Source organism: Chanodichthys erythropterus, chromosome 20 (assembly GCF_024489055.1).
Source record: "Chanodichthys erythropterus isolate Z2021 chromosome 20, ASM2448905v1, whole genome shotgun sequence".
Classification (NCBI taxonomy): domain Eukaryota; kingdom Metazoa; phylum Chordata; class Actinopteri; order Cypriniformes; family Xenocyprididae; genus Chanodichthys; species Chanodichthys erythropterus.
This window is the reverse complement of record NC_090240.1, coordinates 20,515,129-20,528,994: the sequence shown is the minus strand read 5'-3', so window position 1 is coordinate 20,528,994 and position 13,866 is coordinate 20,515,129. Positions and strand designations below refer to the sequence as shown.

At 36.6% G+C, this 13,866-nt stretch overlaps 3 protein-coding genes across 6 annotated transcripts in view; 1 reads left to right on the top strand and 2 right to left on the bottom strand.

The window, feature by feature from the left end:
• Positions 1–1,542, bottom strand: part of casz1 (castor zinc finger 1) — a 266,705-nt gene extending 265,163 nt beyond the window's left edge. The window contains exon 1 of one of the 2 annotated variants that reach the window (XM_067372059.1): positions 1,432–1,542. The gene's annotated coding sequence lies outside the window, so the exon portion shown is untranslated. The remainder of the gene's footprint in view (positions 1–1,431) is intronic. The other variant, XM_067372060.1, reaches the window with a different exon arrangement.
• A 28-nt stretch (positions 1,543–1,570) lies between these two features.
• Positions 1,571–7,421, bottom strand: c20h1orf127 (chromosome 20 C1orf127 homolog). Its single transcript, XM_067372076.1, has 11 exons — positions 6,626–7,421; positions 6,459–6,541; positions 6,280–6,381; positions 5,637–5,761; positions 5,395–5,538; positions 5,268–5,306; positions 5,034–5,171; positions 2,970–3,054; positions 2,674–2,870; positions 2,020–2,143; positions 1,571–1,787 (listed from the first exon to the last, which is right to left on the bottom strand). The coding sequence occupies exons 1-11, from the start codon at positions 6,658–6,660 to the stop codon at positions 1,579–1,581; spliced, it is 1,281 nt and encodes a 426-aa protein (XP_067228177.1). The 5' UTR covers positions 6,661–7,421; the 3' UTR covers positions 1,571–1,578.
• Positions 7,422–7,493: 72 nt separating this feature from the next.
• On the top strand, positions 7,494–13,175 carry tardbpa (TAR DNA binding protein a). 3 transcript variants are annotated; one of them, XR_010892938.1, is made up of 7 exons: positions 7,500–8,195; positions 8,372–8,535; positions 9,532–9,672; positions 10,333–10,518; positions 10,593–10,677; positions 11,472–11,618; positions 12,397–13,175. XR_010892938.1 is itself a non-coding variant. In XM_067372078.1 (6 exons), the coding sequence occupies exons 1-6, from the start codon at positions 7,955–7,957 to the stop codon at positions 11,564–11,566; spliced, it is 912 nt and encodes a 303-aa protein (XP_067228179.1). In that variant the 5' UTR covers positions 7,499–7,954; the 3' UTR covers positions 11,567–12,388. The 3 variants fall into 3 exon arrangements, 2 of the variants coding, with proteins under 2 accessions (XP_067228178.1, XP_067228179.1); XM_067372078.1 differs by lacking the exon at positions 12,397–13,175 and having other exon boundaries at positions 7,499–8,195; positions 11,472–12,388; XM_067372077.1 differs by lacking the exon at positions 12,397–13,175 and having other exon boundaries at positions 7,494–8,195; positions 10,593–12,388.
• The last annotated feature ends 691 nt before the right edge of the window (positions 13,176–13,866 follow it).

Here is a 13,866-nt window from a genome sequence, read left to right as displayed (position 1 = left end):
AAGGGCATTTTAAAGCAAAAGTGACATAAATAAGCCTCAGGCTGAAGAAAATGCAAATTCACGCCTGTACAGTAGAGGGCGCAGCTATAAACAAACAGAAAACAAATGTGATGTTTAACTAAAGTCATTTTTGCTTATTGGGATGGTTGAATTGGATCACTGAAGGTCAGCAAAGACATTGGTTAATAAAGTGAGATTAAATACATAAAGTATATTTGTGTAATTTAACATATTTAAATAATTATTACATTTGTGTAATATTCTGAGTTTGCATTTTACTGCTTTATTCATTTGTGAATACTGAATGTTTTTGTGTAAATGAGAGGAGTAAATGCTCTCATTTAGTTTAGAACTACAATACCCATCATGTTCACACCCAGCACACACTACGCCTCTGTACTTATGATTTCTCTCAACATGGAGGTAGGACAGCTGTCAGTCAATACATGGGAAAACAAAGTAACTTGCATTACTTATTTGAAAAAGTACCTCAAATATTTTGTTGTAAATTTAAGTGTAATGCATTACTTTACTAGTTAATTGAAAAAAGAAATCTGATTACGTAACTCCCGTTACTTGTAATGCGTTACCCCCAACACGGCTTAGTAATAACAGTAAATTATGCAAAATTACAAGAAACTAACCCTAAACCAAACCCTAACCGTAACTCTATAGTAAGTAAACGTAGTTAATATTATTACTCAGTACTTATTTGAGTAAGTACAATCAACATTTACAAAGTTACTATGTCACCTTAAATTAATGTCATGTCACTTTTGTGTACTTAGTATAACTAGTTGATTGAAACCCAATTTCGAGGGAGATCTCACGACACTGGTTGTGGTCGAGTATTAGAAAATTTCAGACTACTGAATGCCATGACTGACCAATTAGAATTAAGTATTCCAGAGAGCTCAATAGCTCAAAATACACAATCATACAGTACAAAAAGATTACAGAAACTTTTCTAAAGATACTATAATATTACATTATGGCACTTGCTAAACAGAAATTGCTAAACTGTCAAGCACTTTGTCTTTCAGGCAAGTGACAGGGAGAGTTAGTGAACAACTTGAGAATTAACACCAATTTTTTATGCTAGATACAAAATGTATTACTGTTCCACATTTACTTCTGAGAGAAACACACACAGGTGAGAGAGTTCTGAGACAGTAGCTTGTGTTTAACTGGCATGACCAACACAGTCTTAGATGTAATCATTCCCCGCATGTGATTCCAATGGCACTTTGCTTGTCAACGGAAAAGATGCATGGGTCCACTTGACTGTTGTGTTGTAAATCCCAGTCTGAGTGAAAATGGCGCTTAAATGTGTAGCTGTATTTCAAATTGTGATTACATCTGCAGTGATTAATGGACTACCAATTGTAATAGTGTTGTATGGAAAATCACTGACACATGTGCAGTTGGTACCTGCATTTCCATCCGTTGTGCATTACGGCCCCTCACAGTTGACAATGGAGAAGTCTCTGTCCTGTTTTAGGCTGTAAAGTGTAACTGCAATCACTTTTTTCCACCATCTCCATTTATGGTGAAAGACGAGATGATGTACTAAGAGCCTCAAGTTGTTTGAATTTGTTGGGTTGGTACAGAGTTTATGCTGGTTTCTTCATCTGTTGTCTGTGATACTGTAGATAGAGTCTTTAGTGGCACGGAAGGAGTAAACTCTTTGTTGAAATCAGCTGGCTCGTCCGTAATCCCCTCAGCAGAATGTGTTGTGAAATTAGCTTCTTTTGGGTCATCATGCATCAAACGTGATTTTAACATCTCTGAAAAACAATTGTGTCAATTTTAGTTTGGAATATCTGATTGAGGATTCAAAACACTCTTATATTGACGCCAGAGACCAGGCTTCATCAAGAAAACATCTCTGGTGGTTGTCCACATTGTGATCATCCAGACCACATACACCCAACGGTCTTTAATCCAGATCACGTATACACAGTAGTCAACATTTGAAGTGGATCAAAACCTTTACGGCCCTATCTTAGGGACACTAACCTGAACATGGTGAGGTGTTTTCCATGGTCCAGAGCATTTTGTGATTTGTCTCTTTAAAGGTGAGAACAGCATCTATCTTGTAGAAATGTTGCTGAAGTTTCTGACCTTCCTGACCAATGCACTCCTAAAAATACATAAGAAATTTATTGTATAGTTTTATAGTTCTATTTAATAACAACCTGATTTTACCAAATTATAAATGATAATGAATAAAAAATTATTTTAAAATAAATGAAATAAAAATGTAGAGATCCATATTTCAAAGCTTTAAAACTCTCAAATTTAAAAATGTAACATTTAATGTATTTTAAAATGTAATTTATTCCTGTGATGGCAAAGCTGAATTTTCAGCAGCCATTTCTCCAGTCTCAGTGTCACATGATCCTTCAGAAATTATTCTAATATGCTAATTTGCTGCTCAAGTAACATTTATTATTATTATCAGAGCTGAAAACAGTTGTGCAGCTTAATATGTTTATGGAAACTGATACATTTAAAGTAAAAAAAAAAAAAAAAAAACAGCATTTATTTGAAATAGAAAGCTTTTGTGTCATTTGAAATATTTTAAAATATTGTCTTTTTTAATGCAACACTGTATTTCTTAAAAAAAAATCTTTAATGGTAGTGTATATGTATAAGTTATACACTACTAACCTTTTTCTGTTGAATGTGGGACGTGGGAATGATAAGCTGCACAAAGTCGCTCGTCTCTGACCAGGTGAATGTGCCAGTCTGTTCCACAATCACACTGCTAACTGACAGGGTCTCATTTTGATATCCACCTCTCTTGGTCAAGCCCATGCGCCGTTTATAGACATGTAGCACCGTGTCTTTAGATGGCAACTGGTTCACTGAAAGAAGTTGCACAGAATGGCTGTTGAAACATCTAAGTGACAGAAAAATTGCAAAATAAAGAAGATAAATGCTATGATATGACTACAGTAACAAACCATTTGGGCAGGTCGCCTCCATGCTGTAGGCATAATGGCCACTGACCAGTTTGAGAGGTAAGAAATGTCCTTCAGATTTGAAAACCTAAAAGATTAGAATAGTTTTAATGCAAATAAACTTGCCGTTTAATTGTTTGAAGCACATGGTGGATTAAATAAGAGGTTTATGAACAATTCTTTACCTAGTTTAGCTACTTTTAACCAGTGGTGCAAATGACCGACATTCACTGGGGGACGCTAGTTAGAGACTTTTGTATTGTTCATATTTTTAAACCACAGATGCAGAAAATCCCACTATATTTATGTATGAAATTTGCATAGCATTTGGAGGCTATTATGACATTTTAAGACATTTTAGACTGGAGTGAAATTCACTCCCAAATCCCCACCCATTTCCAGCCCTGCTTTTAACTCAACATTCAAGAACCAAAAATATGCTATTCATTTACAAACCACTAGGTGGTACACTTTAGTGAATAATTCTAGTTCAAGCAGGTCAGAAATGTACATGGGCTGCGTCCGAAAACTGGAAAATGCTGCCTTCTGAGGACACATTTCAAGGAAGTAAGGCATCAAGGCCCGTCCGAATCCAATGTTGGCTTCACTTCCTGTCTCATGAGATACCTTCCTCAGATCGATTTTTGAAGGAAGCATAGATGTATCCTTAGCTGCCTTTGATATCCCATAATCCTGTGCTTTCCATTCTGTGACAGTTGAGCTAGAAAAATAAAGATGGCGTCCGAAAGTTGCGTTTGCTGCTCAGTTTGTGTGTAAATGTACGATTTTGATCAACATATTTCAATTTTGATATCATTTCTATCGAGAAATAACTACTGTAGTAATTAAATATTTTTTAATTCTCACCAAAGCTCGCGCTATATTGCTGTAGATCATTAAACTGTTACGCTGCCTCAGAAGTCTGTCCGAAATCAGTTTCGTGAGGTGCCTTCATGCACAAACGCTGCCATACAAGTCATTCTCTTATAAGATAGCGAGGCAGCAAGACAGCTACCTAGGTTTTCGGACGCAGCCATGGTCTGGGGGCAAAAAAAGCAACGAAAGTGACAAAAATACTCCTCAAATTGAAAATGATGAATTCCCCTTTTTTCATTTTTGAAATGCCTGGATATATATATATATATATATATATATATATATATATATATATATATATATATATATATATACTTAGTGGTCAGTATTTTTTTTTATTTAGTAAGATTGCATTACATTGATCAATTACATTGAGTTCTTGTCATATGTTATTACCATTTTTTTAAGCTAAAGTGAAACTGTATTAATGAATGAAATGTTCAAGGTGTCAGAATAAATTTTGGCTTGACTGTATATCCTAATATTTTATTGTATGCCTAGTTATACATATTATGACATAAATTTGAGAATACAGAATCAATTTAAATTTACAGGTAACAACCTAATTATACAAATGTTATATTTTTTTATTTTTTTATTTTTTGGGGGGGGCAGTCGTGGCCTAATGGATAGAGAGTCAGACTTGTAACCCAAAGGTCATGGGTTTGAGTCTCAGGTCCGGCAGGGATTGTTGGTGAGGGGAGTGAATTTCCAGCGCTCTCCCCACCTTCAATACTACGACTGAGGTGAGACCCTTGAGCAAGGCACCGTACCCCCAACTGCTCCCCGGGCGCCGCAGCAATGGCTGCCCACTGCTCCGGGTTTGTGTTCACGGTGTGTGTGTTTACTGCTGTGTGTGTGCGCACTTGGATGGGTTAAATGCAGAGCACAAATTCCGAGTATGGGTCACCATACTTGGCCACATGTCACTATATATATATATATATATATATATATATATATATATATATATATATATATATATATATATATATATATATATATATATATTTATTTATTTATTTTTATTTTTTTAATGAATTGTTTAAATTTTACTATTTGTCAAACACAGACACGCAAATATTGCCACTTAAAAGAAAAAAATATAAAACATTTCCAATAAATGAATTTTTGCTTTGTTACTAAACCATTACAGATTCTCACAGCCACAATCTGACATCACAGTCTTACCTGCACAGGACTTAAGATGGTGCCCCTCCTCCCTTGAACTGTTATGTTTGGTTTGTGCATTTCAACATTTACTTGAATAAGACTGGAATCCTCCAAAGCCACCACCAGACTCCCTCTCAAGGCCAGAGACCAGTCGAGCTGAGTGGAAAAATCACATCAGAAATATTTCAAATTAGATCCATTCATCTCTTGACATCAAATATCAACATTTACTTATCAACATTTAGAAATTACCTCATTATTCCAGTTATCCACAGGGATCTCTCTGGTAACCTTAAACACAAAAAGAGCTTTGAAAAAATGAAAAGAGAAAAAGAGAGAGAGAGCAAGAGAGGAATTATCACATCAACCCAATTCTTACCTGAATGAAGTCTGAATCACACTGGATGTACTCTCTGTTAGGAGGCGCTAACACCGCTGGACACTTCATCATAAATTTTTGAGTCCTGCCTCCAAAACGACTTACTCTCTTCAGCAGGTTCAGCACAATCACATAACTCCCATGCTGAAAAATCATGTTATTCTGTGATGCAGTGATAAAAAAGGGACAGATTTTTACCTGTAACACAATATGTTTTAGTGACAAAAGGGACATTTTCTGACCTCTAACTGGACAAAACATCCACTGTACATGACTCTGAAGATATAGTTCTTGTCTAGATCTCTGCGCAGGGCAAACCCACATGAAGACAGCTGATGGTTTAGATTCTCCATGGACACCAGACCCACTGGTAAGACAAGAGATTTATAAAACTATTGCACAGAACATATTTTAAAATACATGACATGTACAGAAATTGTTTTTATTGCTGTTTAAAATAGTGGTCATACTCACACCTTGCACTGTCTGTGTTACTGTGTGACATAAGGAACTCTAAAAGTAACTTAACATCATCATATTAAGTATAAAAGTAGTATATTATTTATAAAAAGTCTATTTTTATATAAGTTTATGTTTTTTATATCATTTATATTACTTTAATATATTTGATATACTATAAGATTAGATAAACTTAATATATCTCCCAAGGGGGAAATTCATGTTTCATTATATACATATTTTTTCATTATATATATTTGAGTGTCATCCTATATCACGTATAAATCACAAAATAATTATATCAAAGTGTGAAATATGTAATGTTGATACCATAACGATTTTTTTTTTTTCTCAGAAAAAGATCATAGATCCTTTTATTTTCTTCTCTTATTTTAAGTTTAGTAATTCAAAGCCCATATATCTCACCTTGAATCCTTAATATTCCAGAAAGCCAAAGCCTCAATCCCTCAATTCTCATTCTATGGATCCAGAGTTCCATGTACTCAGAGAAACATTCCACATCACCCTCTAGGAAAATAAAAATCAGTTATTTCTCCTTAATTCTTTAACTAAAGTGCAAAGAGCAACATACTATAAATAATTACCAGTCATGCTAGCAGATGGACCCCCCATCCAGTCTCTCTTCTGAAGTTGCAAAACATTTCCCCATATGGGCAAAATGAAGTGTCTATGTGAAGCAAAAACGCAACAATAATAATTTCAGTAATATTACATGAGAAAATACTTCAAGCATAAGCATACAGTTACTTACACTGTAATAAGTAAAACTCTGGTGAGCATCAGCATGGTTCATTGCACATTGGTTCATGAGGACAGAAGTGCTTTTATACTGCTAAAAAGTCAGCTGTGTTTGGCTTTTTAGGTTACAAGTGAGTGCGAGAGCAAGGAAGGATGACCCACCTCATCATAAAATTAGGCTATACAGCATGCACAAGTGTGAAAACAGCAATGGAAGGAGGGAAACCTGCACCTGCATGGCAATAAAAATCTCTCTTCCTTTCTTTCATTCACTTATTATGCCTTACATAAGGCTTTATCTTTTCCAAATAAAAATGTCTTCGCCACTTCATGAGTTAGTTGTTATCAAAAGCTTTGCAAGACTGTGGCACAATAAACCATTTTTGCTATAAAATTGCATATTTGTCAGTATCATTGTGGGCAACATAGCGTAAATCTGGCCCTGTCATCCTTAGCAATTACAGTACTATAAGAAACAATTGCAGCTCTTAAGGACACCCATAAGAAGGCTGACCAAATACCCCAAAGTGAAATATTGTGTGATAAAGCCATTCAACACCTCGGTTGCACGCTGCACTGCTAACATTACAGGCCTTTGTCTTTAAATCTATTGTTTTACAGTGCTTTTGTCTGTTCTAGGTCTGATGTAACAAACCTGTAAGATAAGGTATGAGGAGAAGCTTTCAACATTACAGTGGATTCTTGCATATTTGACATTATTTCAGTCTCTTTAAATAGAAATTACAACCTCACCGGCACATCATAATCATGAACAGACAAGACAGAATCACACCACCTGATACAGTATACCACAAATTAGGTTATGCGTTAAAAAAGTTAACATATTACATTTGCAAACCCCTCCATGTGCTGCAATGAGACGCTCCAAACTTATGATGTCATTCCTTCAGTGACGCATCTGGGTGGCCATTTTATCAGTTTAGGGGGTCGGAAACAGAAACTGGATGCATTGGTCCAATCGTTTTCTTTATTTTTATTACTTTAAACCGCTTGTTTTAATCACAATCGGTAGATAATTGTGTACAGTCGATGAGTTGCTATTTGCAAAGCGTGGCAGTTGGCGGGAACAGGGTGCGGCGCGCCATTCATTTCTAACGTGCGCGCGGTTAGCAAATAGCTTAGCTTAGCTAATGGCACCCCGCATTCATTGACAACAGTCGCACGCAAACAATAGATAAAACACTTGTTGCCATCAAATTTGTGGTTGTGTTTACTTTTGAAGTCTTTCCGGTTTACTAGTTTCAGTTTCAGCTTGGTTGGTTGTCTTATAATTGAATTATTTATCCGCTCGGAAGCTGTTAGCACAGTTCTCGGTGTTATCATGACGGAGTGTTATATTCGCGTCGCGGAGGATGAGAACGAGGAGCCGATGGAGATCCCGTCCGAAGAAGACGGCACCGTGCTGCTGTCCACCGTCGCCGCGCAGTTTCCCGGTGCTTGCGGCCTTAGATACCGTAGCCCCGTGTCTCAGTGCATGAGAGGGGTCCGACTAGTGGAGGGGGTTCTTCATGCACCCGAATCAGACTGGGGCAATCTGGTGTACGTGGTTAATTATCCAAAAGGTATGATCAGATCTGGTAATAATATGTTTATTTGATTGCAGTGACATAATTTGGGAATTGTTGATGCACAGAAAACATGGTCTTATGTCATCCATTGCATATCCCAGTCCTAATGCATTTTGATGTGCATGTGAATTCAATCTATTTGTTTTTTACTAATTGGATGCTCTTTTCAGATAACAAGAGGAAGATGGATGAAATGGATGCTGCATCGGCTGTGAAGATCAAGAGAGGTGTGCAGAAGACATCAGATTTGATTGTGCTTGGGTTGCCATGGAAAACAACAGAGCAAGACCTTAAAGATTACTTCAGCACTTTTGGAGAGGTGATCATGGTGCAGGTTAGTATGAACAAACCTAAAGGGATAGTTCACCCCAGAGAAACTAAAACTAATTTTTTCACCGTCATGTCATTACAAGCCTATATGATGGGTTTTCATCTGTGGAGCAGAAAGGAGAAGTTGGAGGATGGTCACTGCCAAGGACTGTTGAGTTCTAGAGAGAGAGATGGAGCCTGTGATGCAGACCAAAGAGTTGTATTATATTTATATAGAATTAAATGTGACCCTGGACCACAATACCAGTCAGTTTTTGGAAATTGAGATTTATACATCATCTGAAAGCTAAATAAATAAACTTTCCATTGATGTATGGTTTGTTAGGATAGGACAATATTTGGCTGAGATATTTTAACTATTTGAAAATCTGGAATCTGAGGGTGCACAAAAAAATCTAAATATTTAGAAAATTGCCTTTTAAAATGAAGTCCTTAGCAATGCATATCCACTCACAAAAATAAATTTGATATATTTACAATAGGAAACTTACAAAATATCTTCATGGAACATGATCTTTACTTAATAACCTAATGAATTTTGGCATTAAAAAAAATCGATAATTTTGACCCATACAGTGTATTGTTGGCTACTGCTACAAATATACCTGTGCTACTTATTACTGGTTTTGTGGTCCGGGATCACAAATAGTGCATAATTTAGAGGTGGATATTGTCTAGTACCATGAAATCCTCTCAAAATATTAAAGAATAAATATTATATAGTGCCTTTGTTTCATAAAAAAAAAAAAAAAACGATTGTTTTCTGTCAATTTCGACTGCTGAGGATCACAAGAGCCATAGTTACCATTCACTTTCCATTTGTATGGAAAAGGCCACTCAGAATTTGGCTAGAAATAACTCCTTGGAGTTCCATGAAAGAAAGTCATATAGGTTTTGAAAGACACAAGAGTGAGTAAATAATGACAGAATTGGCTTCACTCTTACTCAAATGTAGTCATGTATCATGCAGTGTGACACTGAGCATTTCCTGTTCCCTCAGGTGAAGAGAGATGCAAAAACTGGAAATTCTAAAGGATTTGGCTTTGTAAGATTTACAGACTACGAAACACAAATAAAAGTCATGTCCCAACGGCATATGATCGATGGAAGATGGTGTGACTGTAAACTCCCCAACTCAAAGGTATGCCTGCAACACTGTCACATAATATCACACATAGTTCACATTTTGGTATATGGGTCATTGACGAATACGGTTTTTAAAAGTGTCAAAAAACATAATGGAGAGATAATTAATTAAAAAAAGTTTTATTAAGTGTTAACAATGGGATTATGTGGTTTTTATAATCAATTAACACTGCATAATTTTAATACCATTTCGCTCTATGATATGATGTTATAAAATCATGCCAGAATGAAAATATATACATTTATTATATTTTAAGATATTTTAATCACAAATGAAATGGCTGTATTGGCCTTTGGACAGTTAAACCGAATGACCTTTTGACACTTCAGAATCTTTAAAATAAAATTATATGTTGCAAAATATAATTAAAACCTTTTGGATTCAATAAAAGAGATCTAGTTGTACTAACTTACATACTTTTTGGAAGTCATATCTTGTTTTTTATTATTATTATTATTATTATTATTAAGGCCTTTGGACAAAAAAATGACCCGTCACGTCATTGACCCATATAAGTTATTTGCGTTTAGAAGTATTAAGCTTCTTCAGATTTAAATTTGAACATATACACATTTCATCTTTCAAATGTTTTGTGATGCCCTTGTCGTTATGAACACTGCATGAGTAGACCCTGTTTTCTATTAAATGATCTAGTATTTCCTGGAACAGGCTGGTCCCGATGAGCCTATGAGAAGCAGGAAAGTGTTTGTGGGCCGCTGCACCGAGGACATGACAGCCGATGAGCTTAGACAGTTTTTTATGCAGTACGGCGAAGTCACAGACGTGTTCATCCCCAAACCTTTCCGAGCTTTTGCCTTTGTCACCTTTGCAGATGATCAGGTCAGTCTCCTGTCTGTTTTGGTCTCGTGATTTCATTCTCTGCTCATGTTAACGGATGTTTTTTTTCCCTCCAGGTTGCCCAGTCTTTGTGCGGTGAGGACCTGATCATCAAAGGAACCAGCGTGCACATCTCCAACGCTGAGCCTAAGCACAATAATAGTAGGCAAATGATGGATCGTGGGCGATTCGGGGGGTTTGGGGGGCAGGGCTTTGGCAGTAGTCGCAGTCCAAACAGCAATGTGAATTTTGGGGCTCTTAGCCTGAATCCAGCCATGATGGCAGCTGCTCAGGCAGCCCTCCAGAGTAGCTGGGGCATGATGGGAATGCTGGCCAGTCAGCAGAATCAGACAGCCGCCTCTGGCACTACCCCTAGCGGGCAGAACAGTGGTAGTAGAGATCAGAACCAGAGTTACAACCCAAGCAGCAATAACTACAACACCGGCAGCTCAGCTAGTCTCGGGTGGGGGGCGGGTACTAATTCAGGCTCGAGCAGTGGGTTCAACTCCGGCTTTGGGTCTAGCATGGAGACAAAGTCCAGCTGGGGAATGTAGAGAGATTTGAACTGGGTCATGAAGTATCCTAATATCTAGGTTATATGGTAAGTATTTTGAGAGAAGAAAGTTTAGTCCGATATTATGTCCCTTAAATATTTGCCTTTGATTTTGTAAAACTCTGAATGTTCTTCGTATACATATAATGTTTGCTCTTTAAGATTCATTTAGTGGTTGGAATTGTTAGGAGTGAAATGAACACTATATAAGATTTTTTTTTTTTTTTTTTTTCCCTTATGGATAAAATTTATTTTGTGTCAGGCATTATTTCAGTAAGCCCACATATCTGAGCATCCAGTACATTTAAAGATGCTCCATGTGGAAAGCAATTTGAGTTGTTCTCTGCAGTTTTTTTTCCCTCAACGTTTTTTATGGTCAAGCCTTCATAAATCTCTTCTACAGTTCATCACCTCTTTTCCAATTTCCCGGGAAGAAGCCCCTCGTTGGCCGCAATGTTCGAGCGATCTCAGTATCAGTTCCCTTCTTCCCATGTGTAAATGCTTTGCCATCAAAGAGCACAGCTTCACTCTGCATATACTGTGTTAGACGGTGGGTGTTGTCTTTTTTTCCCCTTTTCATGGATGAAATCTGTCCGCTTTTTTGAGAGCTGAGAGTGATATGGTGATGGATTGTTGGTGCGCCACGAGTGAGAGACTGAATGAGCGAACGCACTGAGAGAGAGAGAACTTGAACGCAAGTGTGCGATGCCGAAAAGCGACATGATGACTGTGAGAAGAACCTGTGTGAGCGAGTGTGAACAGAGGCAGCGAGTGTTTTTTTTCTGTAGGACCATCAGAAGGACATTCATTTACATTCTTCCGTCCCTCTTGTTCTGTCTACCTTCCTCCCTTTTCTGATATTGCAATCATATTTAAAGAGCTGCATTTAAAAAAAAAATAACCCAAAAAAAAGAGAAAAGATATATGTAGTGGAATGTTTAAGTGATCTACTAAGTATTTGTGTTCTTGCTTAATTTGATGTGAATGCTGTGTATGGTGTGTGTTCTATCTCGCTGTTACTGAACTCATGTGTGTGAACGTGATGTGATGCTGTCTGTGGGCGGGGCTCTGGGAGTGGGCGGTGAATGAGGGCGAGCGTGAGCTCTGAGTGGCTTAACTGGGGTGATGTATTGATGATGAAAGTGAAGAATGCTTCAAGAAGAGGTTGCTTTTGTTATGTGTTTTGAATGCTTTTTATATGTTTTGTGAATCTAAGGGAACTCGAATAAAAAAATAATAATTTGACTAGTTATTTTGATTTATTATTTGACTTATTTGTTTCAAGACATTAATTGAATTGCAAACACTTATTTAATTCGCATGTATAGGAACGTTGGACTCGGATGGCCCAGGTTTACCTCAGAACCCTGAGTGAAGTCAATAATGGGAGAGCTGAAGACTGAAGTTCACACAGTCCATCTGTGGAGACTGCTGCTGTATGCCTTTAACCTGAAAAGGGACTACTTCACTTCACTGTAACCAGATTTCCCTGGAATCCTTATTGAAATTTCAATGGACAATTCCCAATTGGCCGGAGTGCATGACTAAAGACAGTACAAGGCCAGCTAAAAGCAGAGTTAAACCAATGCGTTTATGGATCAGTCCCATCACAAATGACTTAACATCCATGCTTGTGTATATCCAGCTCTGTTGTGCGCAAGACGTCAATGCAGTCATTGATCTTGCTTTTAAAGTCCTTTTGTTTGATTGCTTTCACATGATCTGTCCCACTGTAAATATAGTTTACTTAAAGTTGAAAAGGCCTATTTTCCATACAGTGTCCTGTTGTGGGTGAACAGATAGGATTTTGTGAATGAGGTTTGTGTTATCAATGACTTGAATCACTGACAGGATTTCCATTTTTTTCAAAATACATAATAAACATACACAGAGGAATTGTATCTGTTTTTATTTTTACCTGAAAGGTGTAATTGTAAACATTTCATGTAAGTCTTTTTAAGTGTAAAACATACAACTCATTTAATTTAACCTACTGGTTTAGTACATTGCAAACATACAATTAAATAGTTTTGCTGTGTCTTGTTAGTTTCACCTCAGAAAGTGAATAACTGCTGAATATAATTACTAACTTAATAAATTTTTAAATTCCTTGCTAAACTTTAAGTGGTGATTAAAAGAAATTGTCATTTTTTTTTCTTTTTTTGTCGAATCATTTAAATTCTTCCGTAAACATGTATTATTTGAGTTATGAGGTTGACGAGCCATTTTTGGTGGGACTACTATCCTAGGCGGATGAACATTAAAAGTCATACAGCCTATAGGTAAGTCCTATGAGTGTTACCAGCACGGGTATAAAATTTAGTAGGGACATGTACTAATATCCAGCGACCATTTGAGTTGACCCTAATAATTTTGCATCAAACAATATATATTGTATAATCAGGATTGTTGTAATTTGGTTCAGATTCAATGACATTACCTGAGAAGCTAAAGTAAATACTAACCGCGACCTTTCAAGGACATGCATTTAAAGGGATAGTTCCCCCCCAAAATTCTGTCATCATTTACTCTCTCTCAAGTTGTTTCAAATCTGTATGAATTTCTTTCTTCTGCTGAACACAAAAGAAGATATTTTGAAGAGTGGCGGTAACCAAACAGTTTATGGGCCCCATTGTTACTGGGGCCCATAATGGCCCAGTAACCATAATTGACTTATATGTATTTATTTATTGACTTCCATGATATGAAGCAAATTTGAATGTTATGAAATATCCATAAAAATGAATATAAAATACATAAATTAAATATTATGAAAAATCCACAAAATTAAAAACAAC